The sequence below is a fragment of the Achroia grisella genome, unplaced genomic scaffold, assembly GCF_030625045.1.
Source record: "Achroia grisella isolate CSIRO2021 unplaced genomic scaffold, CSIRO_AGI_Agris_v1 utg327, whole genome shotgun sequence".
Taxonomy (NCBI): domain Eukaryota; kingdom Metazoa; phylum Arthropoda; class Insecta; order Lepidoptera; family Pyralidae; genus Achroia; species Achroia grisella.
The window spans coordinates 145829-166082 of NW_026712799.1; the positions used below are offsets into that span (position 1 = coordinate 145829).

The window sequence follows — 20254 nt, forward strand, 5'->3', positions numbered from 1 at the left end:
TAACACAAACTGGACGTTAATACGCAATTTAATGCTTAACGACCCAGCCAACACAATTTAATGCAACCTGTCCGCCAATACGCAATTTAAGTCCAACGCAATTTAATGCAATCTGTCCATCAGTTCGCAATTTAATGCCTGATGGCCCAGCCAACGCAATTTAATGCAATCTGTCCATCAGTTCGCAATTTAATGCCTGATGGCCCAGCCAACGCAATTTAATGCAATCTGTCCATCAGTTCGCAATTTAATGCCTGATGGCCCAGCCAACGCAATTTAATGCAACCTGTCCGTCAATACGCAATTTAATGCTTGACGGCCCAGTCTACCTTACCTCTGTAGCTCCTTTTTTAGAATATCAATGCCATTGTCACCGTCATTATAACTCCATTGAACTTCTTAATTCATCCTCTTTAAGTATTGGTTATTAGTATTATGCTCATTGTTTTTCTTCCTTTGCTAATGTCTTTAAGGTCATCTGAGCCAATAGTCACTTTATAAGCAAATCATGAACTCCTGCAAAACACCAAATTTTATAATTATAGCACAATTAAACGCCACTCTTATCCATTTAATTTTCACAATATATACATTTATGACTACTAATATTAAACATATTTCAGATTTATTTACTCCACAAGAATGTCCAGTAAATAATTCTAATCTAAAGTATAGGAATACTAATAGTATCCTCAGAACCACATTTTTTCCAATAATGTATCGTTAGTAATTGTTACTGTCATGCATCATGGTTTACATTATTATCTAGTAATAATAATAATAATTGTGCAGCCATAATATAACGCATTTCCTCATTCACAATAATATACCTCGTATATAACGACTTCCTTGATTTAACTAATTCTTTGTAATCCCTTGGATTTTCCATAAGAATCGATGTAAAATATACCTTTACATTGCGACATTATTATTATTATTTTTTTAATTTGGAAAAACACCTCTTTCTAAGGAATTTTCTTAACCCAAAACCTTTATATAATGTTCCCACCAATGGTATGACTCTAACTCTACTTATCTCTTATCTCATAAAATGTGATTCATGTCAGGACATGTTTCGACGTACTTTTGTTCGTAGAACAATAATTGTTGTTCGATGGAAAGTAATGTAAAGTTTTGTAAACCCTGCTGCTCGTCACTATTGTTAAAGATTCAAGTTGAAATGGCTTAGACAGGTTTTTTACCTTTTTATAACGAAGTTTAGACCAACGTACCTTCAACATAATAAATCTCAGTTCAACGAATTACTTGATATACTATATAATATATATATATATTTTTTCGATTTGTTTTATCGAGGTTGCACTGTAGTACGTATGTAAAAGTTAAAACACGCTAATTTCTAAGCTACCCTGCAATGCGGCCAAAGTATTTAGAGAGCGACCAACACCAGTACTATGACGATAAACAAATACATGTATATATTTTACAACTACTACAATGAAGCAGGTATCATTTCCTATTAGCTATCTCAAAACTCAAAACCACATTAATACACTATATATTTTGCGTATCGCGACACTACACAACTCCAGCCGCAACTGGATTAACTGTCAATTAAAAATGACTCCCCATCGCTCCAACATCCCCGTCACATTCATATAAAACAGCTGTCAGCGCTGTCTGCATGTGATCACAAAACAAATTCTAACTCCATTCCACAGCTACTAAATGCGGTACATTAATGCAATTATGGCTATTATTCCTATTATTTATTCAAGATTCTTTAAATAAAGAATATTCATATTCTATTCCATGTTCCCGAAACTTCAAAGAATGTAAAAAACATTTTTTTTTTCCACTCTAATAACCCCTTCACTCATCCGCATAATGCATTAGGCGAGTAGGTACAATAATTCAGAACTTAATAGTAGTTCTATTTCATGTAACCATTATTGTGCAATTTCTAATTTACTGGTATTTTTAAATTAGAGAGAATCTTAAATATGATTCCATAAAGACATACTCACCACCACTGTACTATACTATAGCTTATTATTAAAAGTTAATCACTGTCATTGCTGTAAAAATAATAGAATAATTCTATATACATAATTAGGTATCCTTTTTCTCGTTCCAGTGTTACTGACTATAGAAACCACACACCGCATACAGAAACAGCACTCCTGTACCTTACATCCGACCATAACTAGCGACACACTTCCTCGCAATATAATAGTCGGCAGCTCAACCTCTTGACTACGATGTTTTTTGTTTTTCTTCAACAAATTCATTAGACACTAAATTCACCAAACCAAAAGATTGCCTTCTAGGTCGCAAGTGTAGATGCGCGCTTCATTTTAACACAAAGCACAAATTGTTAAAAATATGCCAGACAAGTAGATAGGCACCTTGCTCTATACAACATGTATAGTAGACCCCAACATAATATATAAAACTAATAATTAATCTACATTTAAAACCTTCCTATGCAAAACAATTGCAATTCCCACCGACATCCATTGGAATGCTCACTAATAATTATTATTTATAAATTATATAATCCAAAAGCCAAATCCAATCCAAATAAAAACATTTTAACCACACTACTTCGCGGCTCTGCTCGAATACCAGAATAAAATAGTCTGCAGGTATTCCGAACGACTCCTCCGCATCGAAATGTATGGGACACTGTTACCCAGATACTTCAACACTTGCAATCAATTAAGGCAAATATAAATATTGTCCACCAAGCACTGCTCAAACCGTGTGTGTCACCCCACCTTAGATTTTACTATTGTTGTTTTGTATATAATACCCAACATCAGTACTATAATGCAGGTACAATTGTCAGCTCACCATCATTTGTAATAATATCGTATCACCCGACAACATCGTAATATTATCCCGTACAAAATGTAATATTAGGTTATCATGTGATCATTACAGTTAGAAAGAGGAACTTTAGACCACTTCCATTTGCAGCAATACTCTAAAAGAAAATAGTGACATTTGAACACTAGTCACCACCTCTGTATAAATACAATAAGGCGGCCCTATTGCCAAAAGTAATTAAAGTGTATCGACACCTAGAAAAGATAAAGCAAAACAAACGTGTCGTCCGCACAGTGCTCTATTATACTTCATACCCACAGGTCTATTGCATCACGTAATATGATGTCCCACTAAACATCTCACCGTCACCGTCCCCTCATGAAACGAACATGCAGCGGCAACTACAATCATTACCGATTTTTTATTTCAACACGGAAATGCGGAAGGGGGACTGGGATTGTTAAAATAATCCCACTGCTAACAATGTATCACGCCAGAGGGACCTCCACGCGGTTCCCCTCAGAAACAATCGCGACAAATTAACACGAACCCACCACGACGGGCCAACCGATCCTATCCCCCCCCCGCTCATTCTACCATACTCCATCAGTGCCACGCCAGCGCAGGCAGTACACCATTATCATACATTAAAAATAATAAATCACGGATATACGTAAACATATTACTACAATGATTATTAATACGACTATTCCTACCAGCTAGAGACACTATAGGTATAGCAAGTACAATTTATAATTAGGTACCTACTTACTTGGCGCAAATCGATCGTAAACCGATGTTACCCAGCTATTGTTTTTTCTGTATAGGTCTATATAATTCGCTCCCCATGCGGCCCCACCATAATCCTTCTAAATTTGTAATTACTCCGTACCCGTAGGTATATGTATATCTTATTAAATGATTTTGTACTTATCTTTATTTATATCCATTTTGCCTCGTCGCCACATATAGTGTTCACTTATTTGTTATTTATGTCTTCTTGTATGTAAGTTGTTATCGACGTAATATCGGCTCGTTAGCCATAGCTCCACGTCTTTACTCCGCGGCGCTTGCGCAGGGAATCCCCTCGGCTCGAGACGATAGATAATAAACTGCTAGTGTTTCCACATACACTACAACAATATTTAACTTTCTTATATCTTAACTTTCATTTATATCCTCTAGTAACTTTTCTTATATATTCCTGGGATTAAATTGACAGATATAGCCTTACTTCCACAACTTATATTCTCTCATTTTATTTGCATTGGATATAAAGGTCTCTTAAAACAGTTATAGGTTCAATAGGATTCTTTCAACTTAAATCTAGTATACCCATGTACACTTTTCAAAACTTTAATGCTCATACATTTAACAACAATCAATTGTCCTTTTATTTTTGTTTTTGTTTTAACTACCTGTGCTTCTTAAATTTGTATTCACTATAATACCATTATAATTAAAGAACAATGGCTCAGCTCGCAAACATTTTCTCAACAAATAATATAACATGTAAAGCTTACAACTTAGACCATGCAGTATTTATTTTTCATTCTACATATATGCTATTCATAAAGTAGTTTATTATCCATCAGTAAACCATATAAAAATCTCATAAATTACGCCAGTATCCATATTCATAAACCAGCTCGTCCATACTGACTATCCATGTCTCTCTCTATGGAAGTTTGCATCCAGTCTTCTCCTGCTGTTTCCTTTTTTTTTCTTATGTCATCTGCTTATCTTTTTTTCTGCTGTCCTACGTTTCTTTTGTCTGTCGTCTCTGCCATTTTCTTATATATATATATATATATATGGCTTATAAATTTTTCATTTCATTATATGTCCTACAATCCAATCAATCACAATACTATTTAAATGTTAAATAGGCATTACTATATGTATTTATACCTGTACATATGATACAATTTTCTTTTGAATTATTACTATTTATATATTTTTTTTCTTCTATAAATTATACTGATACTGTGCTTGTGAATCACTGTTCATCCCAACGGATACCAACATCAATCTATGTTATCACTTTCAATCTATGTTACATTTGCAGTGATTAACTTGTGTTCACAAGATATTGAGGATTTTTCCTATTCTTTTTTTTTTTTTTTTTACTTATATATTCCTGTCATAGCTATACCGAAATCACCATGCACTGTCCTCTACAGTACAGTAGATTCACAGAAGATAATTGGAAGCTTGCCACAGTATAGAAGTGCTATCTTCATAAAACGACTAACTTCAGTCTCATCCTCTTTGGTAACAAAGTTATATTAAATAAAACAAACCACATGCTTATAAAGGCATAGCATAAAACACCAATAATCAGGAATTCTCATAAATATATAACGGTTGTATAGAATGGGAACGAATTTCCATGCATGGACAATTATGCAGCCTATTAATAACCACATTACCAAGGTCATCAGCAAAGTTTTCTAGAATATCCATATCTCTTTACTTTCCTAACAATCTTGTCTGTCTGTGTCTCATAATTTTCCTCTATAATAATTTTAAAGCTTATGTACTTTGAATATCTTAACATTGCCTCCCACAGAGACTATTTAATAATAACTAATTAATATACAGAAACTTCATTAGTCAAATCATAAAATATTTTATAATCCTGTAGTCTACAAATACATAGAAGGTAAATTACATAAACCATTTAAAAATAGTATCCAATTTTTCCTTTCTCCTCTATTTCACCATATCACAGTTTACATGTATTCACTTAATTCTCTCCCATCTGTCCATACCTATATACAACAAAAGAGTGCTATGCACTCATTTATTTCCATTTTCCTGCCATAATATCTGAATTATAAAGTTTATTATCCAAATTTCACAATTCTAGACCACACTGTTTGACACAATCCATGTGCTAACTTCAAGATGAGTTCATTATTAACTCATGAATGCTTTAAATTAGTTATTATCTTCTGATATACATTTATTTATATTAATATTCAATAATATATTCTACTTGTTTTTTTTTTTATTATCTGTACTTCACAAATATATAATACAATTTGAATTTAAACAATGATTTCCTCCTTGGTTCACATTTCAATTCCAATACAGATTTAACAATGAATCTGTCCACTTTATAGTTTCTTAGTACTGTCATTCTACAAATGACACTAAATAATAAAACTCAATGGATAACTTAAGCTCAGATCCTTGCAGCAAATCTTCAGTTCATTAGCTTATGCACTACACAAGATTGGACAATATAGCAATACATTGCATTATATTACAATAGTCTATTTTCATTATTAACAATTGTCGTATGTTGTACATATTCATATTATAAAATCATGACATTTTGTGCAATTTACTGTATGGAGAGTTATAACTCATCAAAAGGCAAATACTCTCACTGTTGCGACTCATATATATATATCCAAACATTCTGTATGTACACAAATATTAACTTATTTCCAAAAACTTTTATTCATATTCATAACACTAATAGTAAATTTAAAGACAAGCTTGTTGCTCAAGTATTGTTTAGAAAATTCAACAGGTTTCTTGTACAATCAATAATACAATCAAGAGCGAATAACATTCATTTCTGGAGTTACCAAAAGCTTTTCTTTAGGTTAAAAGACAACTTCATAAATTATAAAACTGAACCAAGTAAGAATAGTGTAATCTATCACTTTCTAACATGTCACATATTAATGTGGTGCTTATAAATTCCAACACTCACTTACTAAACATTGTCTCAAATGACAAATGTACATAGCTACAGGTACCTGCACAGGACCTTTAAGTACCTTTATTGATCAACAATGGCTGCTAAGGGCCATTCTAATGAATTCAAGAGAAGCATCAAAGAAGTGAACCAATTGCTCAAACATATAATACATTCAATCTGAGCATACATATAATATATAATTCCAGCATAATATGACACCTTTGAATTTGGATATCATTTCTAGGTGCTTTTTCAACACATTAATAATCAATATATATGATTATGATAACCTTGAGGATCCTAATAGATCTCAATTGGATTTTATACTAAATAATGATTAAATAAGGAACTATTAATAATAATAGTTTACAGTTATTCGGTTTTTTAACATTGGAGTTTACTACCAATTGTTAGCCATTGCTATATATATAAAATTCAAAACACAGCAAGAAATAAATATAATAATTGTACTATCAGAGTTAAGTACTATTTTCACTGAGAGCTTCACAGCTAATCATGAGATAGCATCTAAAATGTCTTTAATATCTAATACTATGAAATATAACATGTTATGTTGCTGGTATCAGTTTATGTCAACAATATACTGTGTCTATCTATATTAATATGCTTTATTAATTCATTATAAACACATATCATGTATCAACCAATATAATATATATACATGTGACAGTGTCTCAATTTGGGAATATAACCACCATCAAGACATATACCTGGACTATGCCTGTGATTGTCATTTATCTGAAATGGGATCATCAAACATATTGTGTACCTATGTAAAGAAATAATAACAATTCTTCAATTCAATTCACATAGAACAAACACACAAAACTGAACAGTAAGTTTGACTAATTTACTGTGAATTAGCAACAAACTCAGCAATACCATTACACTGTTTATATGTATAACATGGTATGTGTTCTCATGTTCAACCTGTATGTCAACATAGTTAATGTAACTGTTTCTAATCTGTTGATATCCTATCATACTCTATCATAGGCATTAATAACATAACAATAGTTACTCTGTATTTTAAACTAATTAGATAATGTTGTTCTATATTAATGTATTCATAATACTTCTTTCTTAGGTATATTGTATACCTCAATACTACATGTCATGTCATTACTCTCGCAAGTTATCGTACATACTAAATCTATTTAATATGTAGAAAGCAATTCATCCAAAAGTTCAATAAAACAAGTGAGAAACTGCGTTTAATGGTATGCGTGTTATTAATGTAAATTCACTTACCACAACTTCTAGTCAGAATTACCTTACAGTCGAATTTGTAGGCGGGATTGGTACCGCTTCTGAACTTTTAAAATCACTAGTATCCTGACGACTTAGGCGTAATGCCGGTTAGTCAGGGAGAGAAACATCTCAATGCCTACAATATTCACAATTATCTATCTCTTATTTGTTTTTATAATAATATCAACACTTTCGCTCAAAACTCCCGCTGCCTCCGTTCAATCGTCCGTCATCCACTTGTCAATGTCACATAGATTACTTTGGCTCTGGCCTCTGACGTTCCGTTTCAGGTTACATGATTATTGACTTTACCATTTTTAATTAATGGTGCGTCACACGATAGTTAACAATATATAGGTTTTCTATTATAATAAAAAAATCCCTTAACAGATGAATTAAATGAAAGGCCTAGTTAATGCTTTGGATACGCACTGAAATCAGAAAACAATCGTTTTTAAGTAATAGTTATTGTTTATGGCGGCACAATATGCATCTATAACTTGAACGGAAAACATTATTTGAAATTTGTTCACAACACCGTTTTTAACCGTATTTTTTGATTAAAAATATAATATGATTTAGAGGACACAGGTGGCCACCTGCAATATATTATATATAAACTTAAAAATATCCACACCCGTGTTACTTTCCACAGCACTTGCAGCTGACTCATAATATACATAATTTCATATATTTTTTATATCATTAGGTAGAATAAAGTGTAGTACATTTCTAAAAAAATATTGTGTCTAATGTTTTAAATTTAATTATTATATTTGGACGTTCCTCCGTATCACAGTGTAGTTTTCGAAAATATTTGTTTTAGGTAAGAAAAGTCCGGCTAGAAAGTAATAATTTCCATCAATTGTCTCTACTCTTGTTTCACGTATCTGTCTGTAACTAATCTAGATAATAAGATATAACGTTCTGTAATCTGTTAACTATAGGTTTTTTAGAATCACTAGTATCCTGACGACTTAGGCGTAATACCGGTTAGTCAGGGAGAGAAACACCTCAATGCCTACAATATTCACAATTACCTATCTCTTATTTGTTTTTATAATAATATAAACACTTCAACTTTTTCGCTCCAAAACTCCCGCTGCTTACGTTCCATCATCCGTCATCCACTTGTCAATGTCACATAGATTACTTTGGCTCTGGCCTCTGACGTTCCGTTTCAGGTTACATGATTATTGACTTTACCATTTTTAATTAATGGTGCGTCACACGATAGTTAACAGTCGGCCATCCTGCAATAGTGTCTGGCCCAGACACATAGGTAACTGATGAGCGTAGTCATGCTTATCAAAGGATATAGTGTCTACAGGATCTTATAACAAATACTAAATTAAATAAACTAAAGATATACATTACTTTCATAACATTGACTATCTTAGTATACTGTCAAAGGTTTACAATCTAAAATCAATACTAACAGAGCTAAGTTTCGGCATGCATTCAGAAATGCACAAAATATAACATAACATATATTAATTTACATAATCCAAATCACCCAAAAACATGAACAACCTTTTAGAGTAACAAACAATTATTTGGCGGTGATTGACTTCTATGAGTCAGACTGTAACATATCACCATCACAATGTAAGTTTCCGATCTTATGAACATTGCATTTTTTTATACCTCCAAAATAGAACTTGACATTTCACGTCATGAATATTTTAACGGATAAATTTAACATATCACATTACAAAAGGTAAAACTTAATTACCTACATATATAGAGAAAAAAATATAAAGGGAAAGTAATATTCTCGTGACATAAAATTAGAACAAAATCGCTGCCTGCCTTCACCTAACCAATAGAAAATAACAGGTCAATATTATTCAAGTGGTTCTAATACCCTCAATACTACTACTACTATTTTACTTCGACTTTTTTTATACTTTATGACACATTTGATTTCTTTTTCTGGCAAATTGAGTACAGACTCCGGGAGTCCGTTGCAAAACCCTGCGCAATCTCCATAAAACGAATTACCAACTTTCGTTAAACGAACGTGAGTTTAGTAAGCCTACTATTCACTTTATATTTAATCGATGGTATTCGTAGCCACTTCGGCCATCCAACGTTATCGTAGGGCCTCATTCGATATTATCATAACAGTTAACATCGGGTAATATAATAAAATTAAAATCATATAAAATTTAGTTTGAGATAATTTACATACATAATATGAAAGTTGCCACTGACAACTACACATTACATTTCAACATCATGAATTCAGTCTTTGTTATATTTTCCCGCCTTAAGTTGTATCACTTAATTTTTCACACCAGGTACTAGTCAGCATCTCTGCAAACACGGCTGCCTAGTGAAATACCTGTTAAAACAAAACATTAAAAAAATGCCACCGCTTGCGCACTATGAGCTACGGTCTCAACAGATCTGGATTTTATTAGACTCAGCCACCGCTTGCCCGCACAAGGAGCTACGGCCTCAAACTGGTCAAATTCTCATTAGACTCAGCCACCGCTTGCCCACACTAAAAACTGGTCAGATTCTCATTAGTCTCAGCCACCGCTTCAAGGAACTACGGTCTCCAACTGAAACACATCAAATATTTAACAACTGGTCATTTTCTCAGTATATCATCAAATCTAAATCATATTCTTTATGGTACTATGCTATTTTTTTACCTTAAAATCAATCAACTATCGTTATATGCACTAGTCATATGATTATTATATTAATCTCATAATTTCATCGAAGTATTGCAAATCATTTTTCATTGTCATATCAACCGCCCGTTCTATTAGCCCATTTTGCTCATAATTCAGCTTGTCATCGATTGTAACTCATCATTGTATCACTAGCATTCCTTAATCTTTCAGATCTATTCGTTCATGTACAACTCTTCACCGCGTATATTTACCGACTATTTTCCATCGAGATGTATCAAATTTTACCTTGTGATCGTCCTTACTACAATCTTGCAGTGTAACTATCTTGTACACCTCGAGCTCTTTATTCATAATATTTCTAAAGTGTCTGTATACGGTGTCTGGGTTCTATAAATTAGCACCTCTTCTAATTTCCCATTAATTACAACACATTTTCTAAAATATTCTGCGTATTCGGCTGTAACTTTCTGCTTACTAGCAGACCATGTTCTCAAGCTATTAGTTATATTTAAATTCCAGACACATAAAATCAGTTCTGAAAGGATTAATTTCAATTTAAACTATTTAGTTAGTACAATAGTCAATCCGATTTCTCCAAAGGGCGTTCAGCCACACATACAAGTGCATATAGGTGCTCAGACTAATCTATGGAATCAAATGCCCAGCATTTGATTGCGTTGATCATTACTTATAAAAATTTTAACTTCCGTCGTCGTCAAAGACAACGCTTTAAATTTAATTCAATCTTATTATCTGATGAATATCAACCAAATATTTGAAAACAACATCACCGTTATTATTATAAACTTCCAATATCTCTACACCTGTAATTTTGTACAATTCAACATTAAAACACCCTCACTTATTTAATACATCCGTTCTCGTATGCTATGCAAGTGACAACATCAATTCTTATATGTTGATGAGTTCACTATTAAAAGCCTTAGTTAACACTTTTATTTTTACTTCAACTCAACAATTATGTCAAAAGTGACAATGGTCTAAATACAACACATCCAATCTCATATTCAAGTCAATTGAGTCAACATGTATACCAACAATTCTTACATGCTCGTTAATTTAGCATTATACGCTTCGATTATTCTCTTTTTTTTTTAATTAAAATCTTAATAGATACAATATCTCAAGATTTAACAAAGATTAACTAGAAATTAATAAAATTGGCAAAACCATCTACAACAGTAATTTATAACTGTAAACTGTAATCCTTAACAATATTTAACTTTCTTATATCTTAACTTTCATTTATATCCTCTAGTAACTTTTCTTATATATTCCTGGGATTAAATTGACAGATATAGCCTTACTTCCACAACTTATATTCTCTCTCATTTTATTTGCATTGGATATAAGGTCTCTTAAAACAGTTATAGGTTCAATAGGATCCTTTCAACTTAAATCTAGTATACCCATGTACACTTTTCAAAACTTTAATGCTAATACATTTAACAACAATCAATTGTCCTTTTGTTTTTTTTTCTTTTAACTACCTGTGCTTCTTACATTTGTATTCACTATAATACCATTATAATTAAAGAACAATGGCTCAGCTCGCAAACATTTTCTCAACAAATACTTCTCTATAACATGTAAAACTTACAACTTAGACCATGCAGTATTTATTTTTCATTCTACATATATGCTATTCATAAAGTAGTTTATTATCCATCAGTAAACCATATAAAAATCTCATAAATTGCGCCAGTATCCATATTTAAACCAGCTCGTCCATACTGACTATCCACGTCTCTCTCTATGGAAGTTTGCATCAGTCTTTTCCTGCTGTTTTTTTTTTTTTCTTATGTCATCTGCTTATCTTTTTTTCTGCTGTCCTACTTTTCTTTTGTCTGTCGTCTCTGCCATTTTCTATATATATATATATATATATATTCTTTATATACTGGTCTCTTGGCTTATAAATTTTTCATTTCATTATATGGCGTCATACAATCCAATCAATCACAATACTATTTAAATGTTAAATAGGCATTACTATATGTATTTATACCTGTACATATGATACAATCTTCTTTTGTACATATGATACAAACAAGATATTATATATTCCTGTCATAGCTATACCGAAATCGCCATGCACTGTCCTCTACAGTACAGTAGATTCACAGAAGATAATTGGAAGTGTGGCACAGTATAGGAGTGCTATCTTCATAAAACTGACTAACTTCAGTCTCATCCTCTTTGGTAACAAAGTTATATTAAATAAAACAAACCACATGCTTATAAAGGCATAGCATAAAACACCAACAATCAGGAATTCTCATAAATATATAACGGTTGTATAGAATGGGAATGAATTTCCATGCATGGAAAGTTATGCAGCCTATTAATAACCACATTACCAAGGTCATCAGCAAAGTTTTCTAGAATATCCATATCTCTTTACTTTCCTAACAATCTTGTCTGTCTGTGTCTCATAATTTTCTTCTATAATAATTTTAAAGCTTATGTACTTTGAATATCTTAACATTGCCTCCCACAGAGACTATTTAATAATAACTAATTAATATACAGAAACTTCATTAGTCAAATCATAAAATATTTTATAATCCTGTAGTATACAAATACATAAAAGGTAAGTTACATAAACCATTTAAAAATAGTATCCAATTTTCCTTTCTCCTCTATTTCACCATATCACAGTTTACATGTATTCACTTAATTCTCTCCCATCTGTCCATACCTATATACAACAAAAGAGTGCTATGCACTCATTTATTTCCATTTTCCTGCCATAATATCTGAATTATAAAGTTTATTATCCAAATTTCACAATTCTAGACCACACTGTTTGACACAATCCATGTGCTAACTTCAAGATGAGTTCATTATTAACTCATGAATGCTTTAAATCAGTTATTATCATCTTCTGATATACATTTATTTATATTAATATTCAATAATATATTTTATATATTCTATTTTTTTTTATTATCTGTACTTCACAAATATATAATACAATTTGAATTTAAACAATTATGATTTCCTCCTTGGTTGACATTTCAATTCCAATACAGATTTAACAATGAATCTGTCCACTTTATAGTTTCTTAGTACTGTCATTCTACAAATGACACTAAATAATAAAACTCAATGGATAACTTAAGCTCAGATCCTTGCAGCAAATCTTCAGTTCATTAGCTTATGCAGTACACAAGATTGGACAATATAGCAATACATTGCAATATATTACAATAGTCTATTTTCATTATTGTGATAACAATTGTCTTATGTTGTACATATTCATATTATAAAATCATGACATTTTGTGCAATTTACTGTATGGAGAGTTATAACTCATCAAAAGGCAAATACTCTCACTGTTGCAACTCAATATATATATCCAAACATTCTGTATGTACACAAATATTAACTTATTTCCAAAAACTTTTATTCATATTCATAACACTAATAGTAAATTTAAAGACAAACTTGTTGCTCAAGTATTGTTTAGAAAATTCAACAGGTTTCTTGTATAATCAATAATACAATCAAGAGCCAACAACATTCATTTCTGGCTTTACCAAAAGCTTTTCTTTAGGTTAAAAGACAACTTCATAAATTATAAAACTAAACTAAAGTCAACAGGTCTTTTGTACAATCAAGACCCAACAACATCCATTTCTGGCTTTACCAAAAGCCTTTCTTTAGGTTAAAAGACAACTTCATAGTTTACAAAACTGAACCATGTAAGAATAGTCTTACCTGTAATCTATCACTTTCTAACATGTCACATATTAATTGGGTGCTTATAAATTCCAACAATCACTTACTAAACATTGTCTCCAATGACAAATGTACATAGCTACAGGTACCTGTACAGGACCTTTAAGTACCTTTATTGATCAACAATGGCTGCTAAGGGCCATTCTAATGAATTTCAAGAGAAGCATCAAAGAAGTGAACCAATTGCTCAAACATATAATACATTCAATATGAGCATACATATAATATATAATTCCAGCATAATATGACACCTTTGAGGAATTGGATATCATCTCTAGGTGCTTTTTCAACACATTAATAATCAATATCATATGATTATGATAACCTTGAGGATCCTAATAGATCTCAATTGGATTTTATACTAATTAATAATTAAATAAGGAACTATTAATAATAATAGTTTACAGTTATTCGGTTTTTAACATTGGAGTTTACTACCAATTGTTAGCCATTATATATATATATATATATATATATACATTTATAAAATTCAAAACACAGCAAGAAATAAATATAATAATTGTACTATCAGAGTTAAGTACTATTTTCACTGAGCTTCACAGCTAATCATGAGATAGCATCTAAAATGTCTTTAATATGTAATATTATGAAATATAACATGTTATGTAGCTTGTATCAGTTTATGTCAACAATATACTGTGTCTATCTATATTAATATGCTTTATTAATTCATTAATAAACACATATCAAAGTATCAACCAATATAATATATATATGACAGTATCTCAATTTGGGACTATAACCACAATCAAGACATATACCTGGACTATGCCTGTGATTGTCATTTATCTGAAATGGGATCATCAAACATATATGTGTACCTATGTAAAGAAATAATAACAATTCTTCAATTCAATTCACGTAGAACAAACACACAAAACTGAACAGTAAGTTTGACTAATTTACTGTGAATTAGCAACAAACTCAGCAATACCATTACACTGTTTATATGTATAACATGGTATGTGTTCTCATGTTCAACCTGTATGTCAACATAGTTAATGTAACTGTTTCTAATCTGTTGATATCCTATCATACTCTATCATAGGCATTAATAACATAACAATAGTTACTCTGTATTTTAAACTAATTAGATATCCATGTTGTTTTATACTTAATGTATTCATAATACTTCTTTCTTAGGTATATTGTATATCTCAATATCGTGCTACATGTCATGTCATTACTCTCGCAAGTTATCGTACATACTAAATCTATTTAATATGTAGAAAGCAATTCATCCAAAAGTTCAATAAAACAAGTGAGATACTGCGTTTAATGGTATGCGTGTTATTAACGTAAACTCACTTACCACAACTTCTAGTCAGAATTACCTTACGGTCGAATTTGTAGGCGGGATTGGTACCGCTTCTGAACTTTTAAAATCACTAGTATCCTGACGACTTAGGCGTAATACCGGTTAGTCAGGGAGAGAAACACCTCAATGCCTACAATATTCACAATTACCTATCTCTTATTTGTTTTTATAATAATATAAACACTTCAACTTTTTCGCTCCAAAACTCCCGCTGCTTACGTTCAATCATCCGTCATCCACTTGTCAATGTCACATAGATTACTTTGGCTCTGGCCTCTGACGTTCCGTTTCAGGTTACATGATTATTGACTTTACCATTTTTAATTAATGGTGCGTCACACGATAGTTTGAACACTTAAAAATCAGGAGAAATTTTTAATTTCACTGGTTATAGAACTTTTGAAAAATATTTTACACGTTCTGACAAGGATTTGTATATGTAAAAAAGTTCAGCTGGTTACTACTGTTTGTCTGCGAAGTGGTGTCAACAAAGCGATCAAAGACCTTATTGAACGATAGCCAAGATCGATTAACAGAATAGGTCGGACAAAATACGAGGAGAGTAAGATAAATAGCGTCGATAGAGAAATGACACAATAAAAAAAAATGTTAAAAAGATATATCTTGACTCTAGAGGGATTAGAATGAAGAAAGGGACATATGTAATAAAAAGGGCGATGATTTAAAAGTAAACTTCAATTAAAACAGGCACCAAAAACGACACACAAAACTTTTAACCAGTAGATACATTAGTATAGTAAATTTAAGTTACATTTGATATTTTATTAATTAATATGGATCTATTACTAAGTATTATTATTGGTTGTGTTTGAGGCATTACATCAGTTAAACCATATTGCAGTATCTTTTGAAGACTATTAATTATTAAAGAAACCGATGAATTATTTCCATCGAACTATCTGAAAGTTCATTCTATGAAAGGCATCATTGATTTCCATCATTGGATTATGATTCCAATACCTTATAGAAAAGCTTGGTCCATGCTTAAATTAGTTTACCTTTATGCATCGCATAAAGGTAAACTAATTTTATATCCAATTGTAATAATCAAAACCTTACATCAAATTATAGAATAGATAATAATAGGTCAATGATATAAGAAAATGATGCTTCATTGATACCTGGACATAAACTGAGTAAAAATTAGTATCTACGATTAAATTGCGAACCTTCCTTTTTAATGGATGATAATCGAAACGATTTAAAAGTTTAAGTTTTGAGATAACTGTCCTTATCTCAAAACTTAGTCGTTTATAAAGGGAATTCGAAATTTCCTAAAAAATAACAATTAATAACGTCTAGTCATCTGACTGTAATTTAAAAGTGTTAATGTACAGACGAGTCTAATTAACTGCAGCATAATTTCTTGTAATGTTTGTGATATCGATAAAAGATATTTCCATGTCTTCTCTCCGTTATAAAAATGAGGTCAGATTGCGTACCCGACGGCAGCTGTCGAATGTGGAGTGACCGATACTAATCCCAGAATACATCGGCATGAAGAGACAACGCTGTCGATGATCCCAATAATCTCAGATTATGAATATTTGAAGTCGTTCTAGATAATTTCTAGAGTTCTTTTTGATTGGATCATTAAACGTTATTTTAAGAAAGTCGTTGAAATTAAGAGCCAAGTTCGTTTATGTTTAAATCTGATACTGGTGAGTATCTACCGGTATTAGTGTATTGCGTGTAAGTCAACCTTTGATGTGTCAGTCATGCATTACGCAAATTTCACGCAATGCTATGTAAATACCTACTAATGATTATATAGAGCATTTGTGATCATGAAATAAATTTACTCTCATTGTTTCCATTTCTTTTCAATTCCCATATTGAAGTAAGAAGTGACTAGGGAAATAAAGCAGAATACACCAGGTCAAGAGTAAAAAAAAAGCCAAATAAAATCGTATACTACGTCATCTGACCAACATGGTAATAGAATGATGCTATGAGTATTACGAGAACACTCATACTTTACTATAAGATACCTATTAAAGTATGGTAGAGGTTGTGTCTAGATAATGCGTAAATTATCCACCGACACTAATTTATCCACCGATGTGATGTATTACGATTCCAGCATCCGTTGTTTACACCGGCAGATACATGTGAGTATAATTGACTGTTTTGGAGCGCGTACCCTGGTGACGATGAGTGGCGTGGCAAGGTCCGAGCCGCCCACGAGCCTGAGCCCCCAGTTGGTGTCGCGGCTCTCCCGCCGCAGCGTCACCACAAACGTATGCAGCCGACCCATGTCAAGGAAGTGGGGTCCGATGCACAGGCGCGGGCGCGCGCGCTCGATTCGCGGACTAGTGCGCACTACAGCAATACGCGACGTTGTGCGCGCAAAATTAGCCTCACCTCAAACTCCTTACCCTCCCCCGCCTCCCTTGGATCTGCACCGTATGCATATTACCCTGCCTTTGCAATCGACCTAATTTGCAGGAAACCGAGGGTAATTGATGGCCGAATAGATTTCCAGTATCTCCAGCAACAGATGCGCGAGACGCTCATGTTTATTTACATAATAACGTTTGAAGACCGAACGCATAAGACGTGACCTATATACATTACTTTTCAGTTTACTTTTTAGTTTTATTAGAAATGGGTGGGAGCAAATTGTTAGGTAATTATAAGTAACATAGATTTAAGTAAAAAAATATATTTATGTATTTTTATTAATTACATTTTTTCATGTTTTCTGCAATATCTGATAATTTAATTTGTTTAACTTGTGTACAAATATATACCCATTAAAACATCAAAAATGAGCAATTTATATGAGTAGTATTAAATGTGTATACCAAGTACAACCAATCAGGTACAAGGTACAACCTGTACCGTAATAGATAAACAGGGTTTATGGCATAGGGCTCGACGCGTGAAATATTGGTTGCACATGTTCCTCAGCTGCGTTGGAAGGCACCATAGGGCGGGTCCTATACGTATTTGATAACAAACTTTGTTTTATATGTAAAATAACTATCAAATCAGACAAAAAGTATTTAAACAATCTATGCTGACATAATACTATAAAGATAGAGAAAAAGCGGTTTTTGTTATCAGGAAAGTAATCTCCGGAATCATAACACCGATTTAAGATATTCTTTAACTGTTAGTAAGGTACGTTGTTCCAGAGTTATCTTAGCTTTCTGTTATTTTTATATACATAAAATTTGTAAAGTTATGTACGACTAGATGAAGAAGGGGCTGGCTTGCCCCTGCTTAATTTTTTTTTTATTTGAATAAAATCTCTCATGTTGCATGTACCAGCCTGCCACCCCCGGGGCGGGCGGGTCAACCTGACTATATACTATCACATGTTAATTTAGAGTTATGTAGAGTGGTAACTCTGTAAATGCCTAAATTAAATTTATTAAATATGGTTCACACAGAGCTATTCGGTGTAGATACGTATTTTTAGGCAAACATCCAAGGGTTAGAAAAGTAAGTAAAAATTATAAAAATCTAAGCTGTCGTGTATATGAAGTAAAACATTCTAATTACAATATAATACAGTTGTATTATATTATAGGTCTATATTCAGCAGTGGCCTGTGACTGATTAAGATGTTGATGTTACCGTTCAACTAGTTACTCTAAATGCAACTTACCTACATATAAACAGGAAAAAAATAAATAGGCAATTTGATAATATAGGTAAAAATATGCAGTTCTAATTCATAATGGAATGGGTAAGGATTGGCAATACATAGATAAATAAAAGAAACAAATTAACAAAATTCTTACCCGTGTCCGTTGTCCGAAGTCTCTAGGTTCATCGCCGGGGTCACGTCTCTGGTGGGGAACGCGCCAAAACGGAGGCCTCTGATACAATGGCATCTTGAACACGTCTTCTTACACTATACCACTAAATATAAAATAAACAATTGTTATATCAATATAACAAATTGGAACTACAAATAATAATAGAAAAGACTCCGAACGTCATCGAGTTTCTTCCAAAACTGAGAAACATTGTTGAAAATCTTTCTCAGTTGTACATCCGTTCTAATTTTAGCGATAACTTTCAATTAAAACCAGAGCCAAGGCGATAATCCAATGCGGGTTGAGTAATAATATCTACCGATAAATTAGTCTTTCTGCATAGTCTAGTCGATATATATTTCTGGATAAAACTTTGTTAAGTTATATGGTTCTTTGTAAATACATGTAAAATAGTGTTCCTAACTGGAATTATCATGATCTGTAGGGAAATGTCGAATACTATAATGTCGTATAAGTTTAAAGAGATTGATATCATATGGTTAATCATAAATCAAATGAAAAACACGAAACGACGGAAACAGTGGAAAACCGGCGCCACGTGTAAATATCCGGAGTGGGGGCCTTGTCGTAGCATGTTGTGCTATCTGCTAACTCACCAGAGGGCGCGGTGCGTGTTACTTGCTCGACGTCGCTCTAACAGTGCCGCTTTCTATTATCTTAAATTATTCCCGGCTACATAAAACTATATCTATTTTTTGCTTCAGGATAGCAGCGAACGGGCCGTCGGTTCGACGGGTTGTGCTTACAGTGATTTACAAGTCGGCAGCTAGTCGGGCTGTTTCTGGGGCAATCCGAAATTCGCAACAATTCGTTCGGTTCAAATCTCGTTCTCAACACGATCGTAGTTCGTTGCTCCCGAAATGACTGTTATTATGACGTACCTACAATGAAAGGTTTATAGAGTTGA

The 20254-nt window shown here is 32.5% G+C and overlaps 1 protein-coding gene across 4 annotated transcripts in view; it reads right to left on the minus strand.

Moving 5' to 3' along the window:
* LOC131843708 (PDZ and LIM domain protein 3) overlaps positions 1-20094 on the minus strand; it is a 52549-nt gene extending 32455 nt beyond the window's left edge. For 2 of the 4 annotated variants that reach the window (XM_059192414.1, XM_059192411.1), the window contains exon 1: positions 17700-17892. In XM_059192414.1, coding sequence (XP_059048397.1) covers positions 17700-17813 — 114 coding nt within the window. In that variant the 5' untranslated portion in view covers positions 17814-17892. Of the gene's footprint in view, positions 1-17699; positions 17893-19308; positions 19530-19943 lie in introns of those variants that run through there. The other 2 variants (XM_059192412.1, XM_059192413.1) reach the window with 2 other exon arrangements.
* Between the last annotated feature and the right edge of the window lie 160 nt (positions 20095-20254).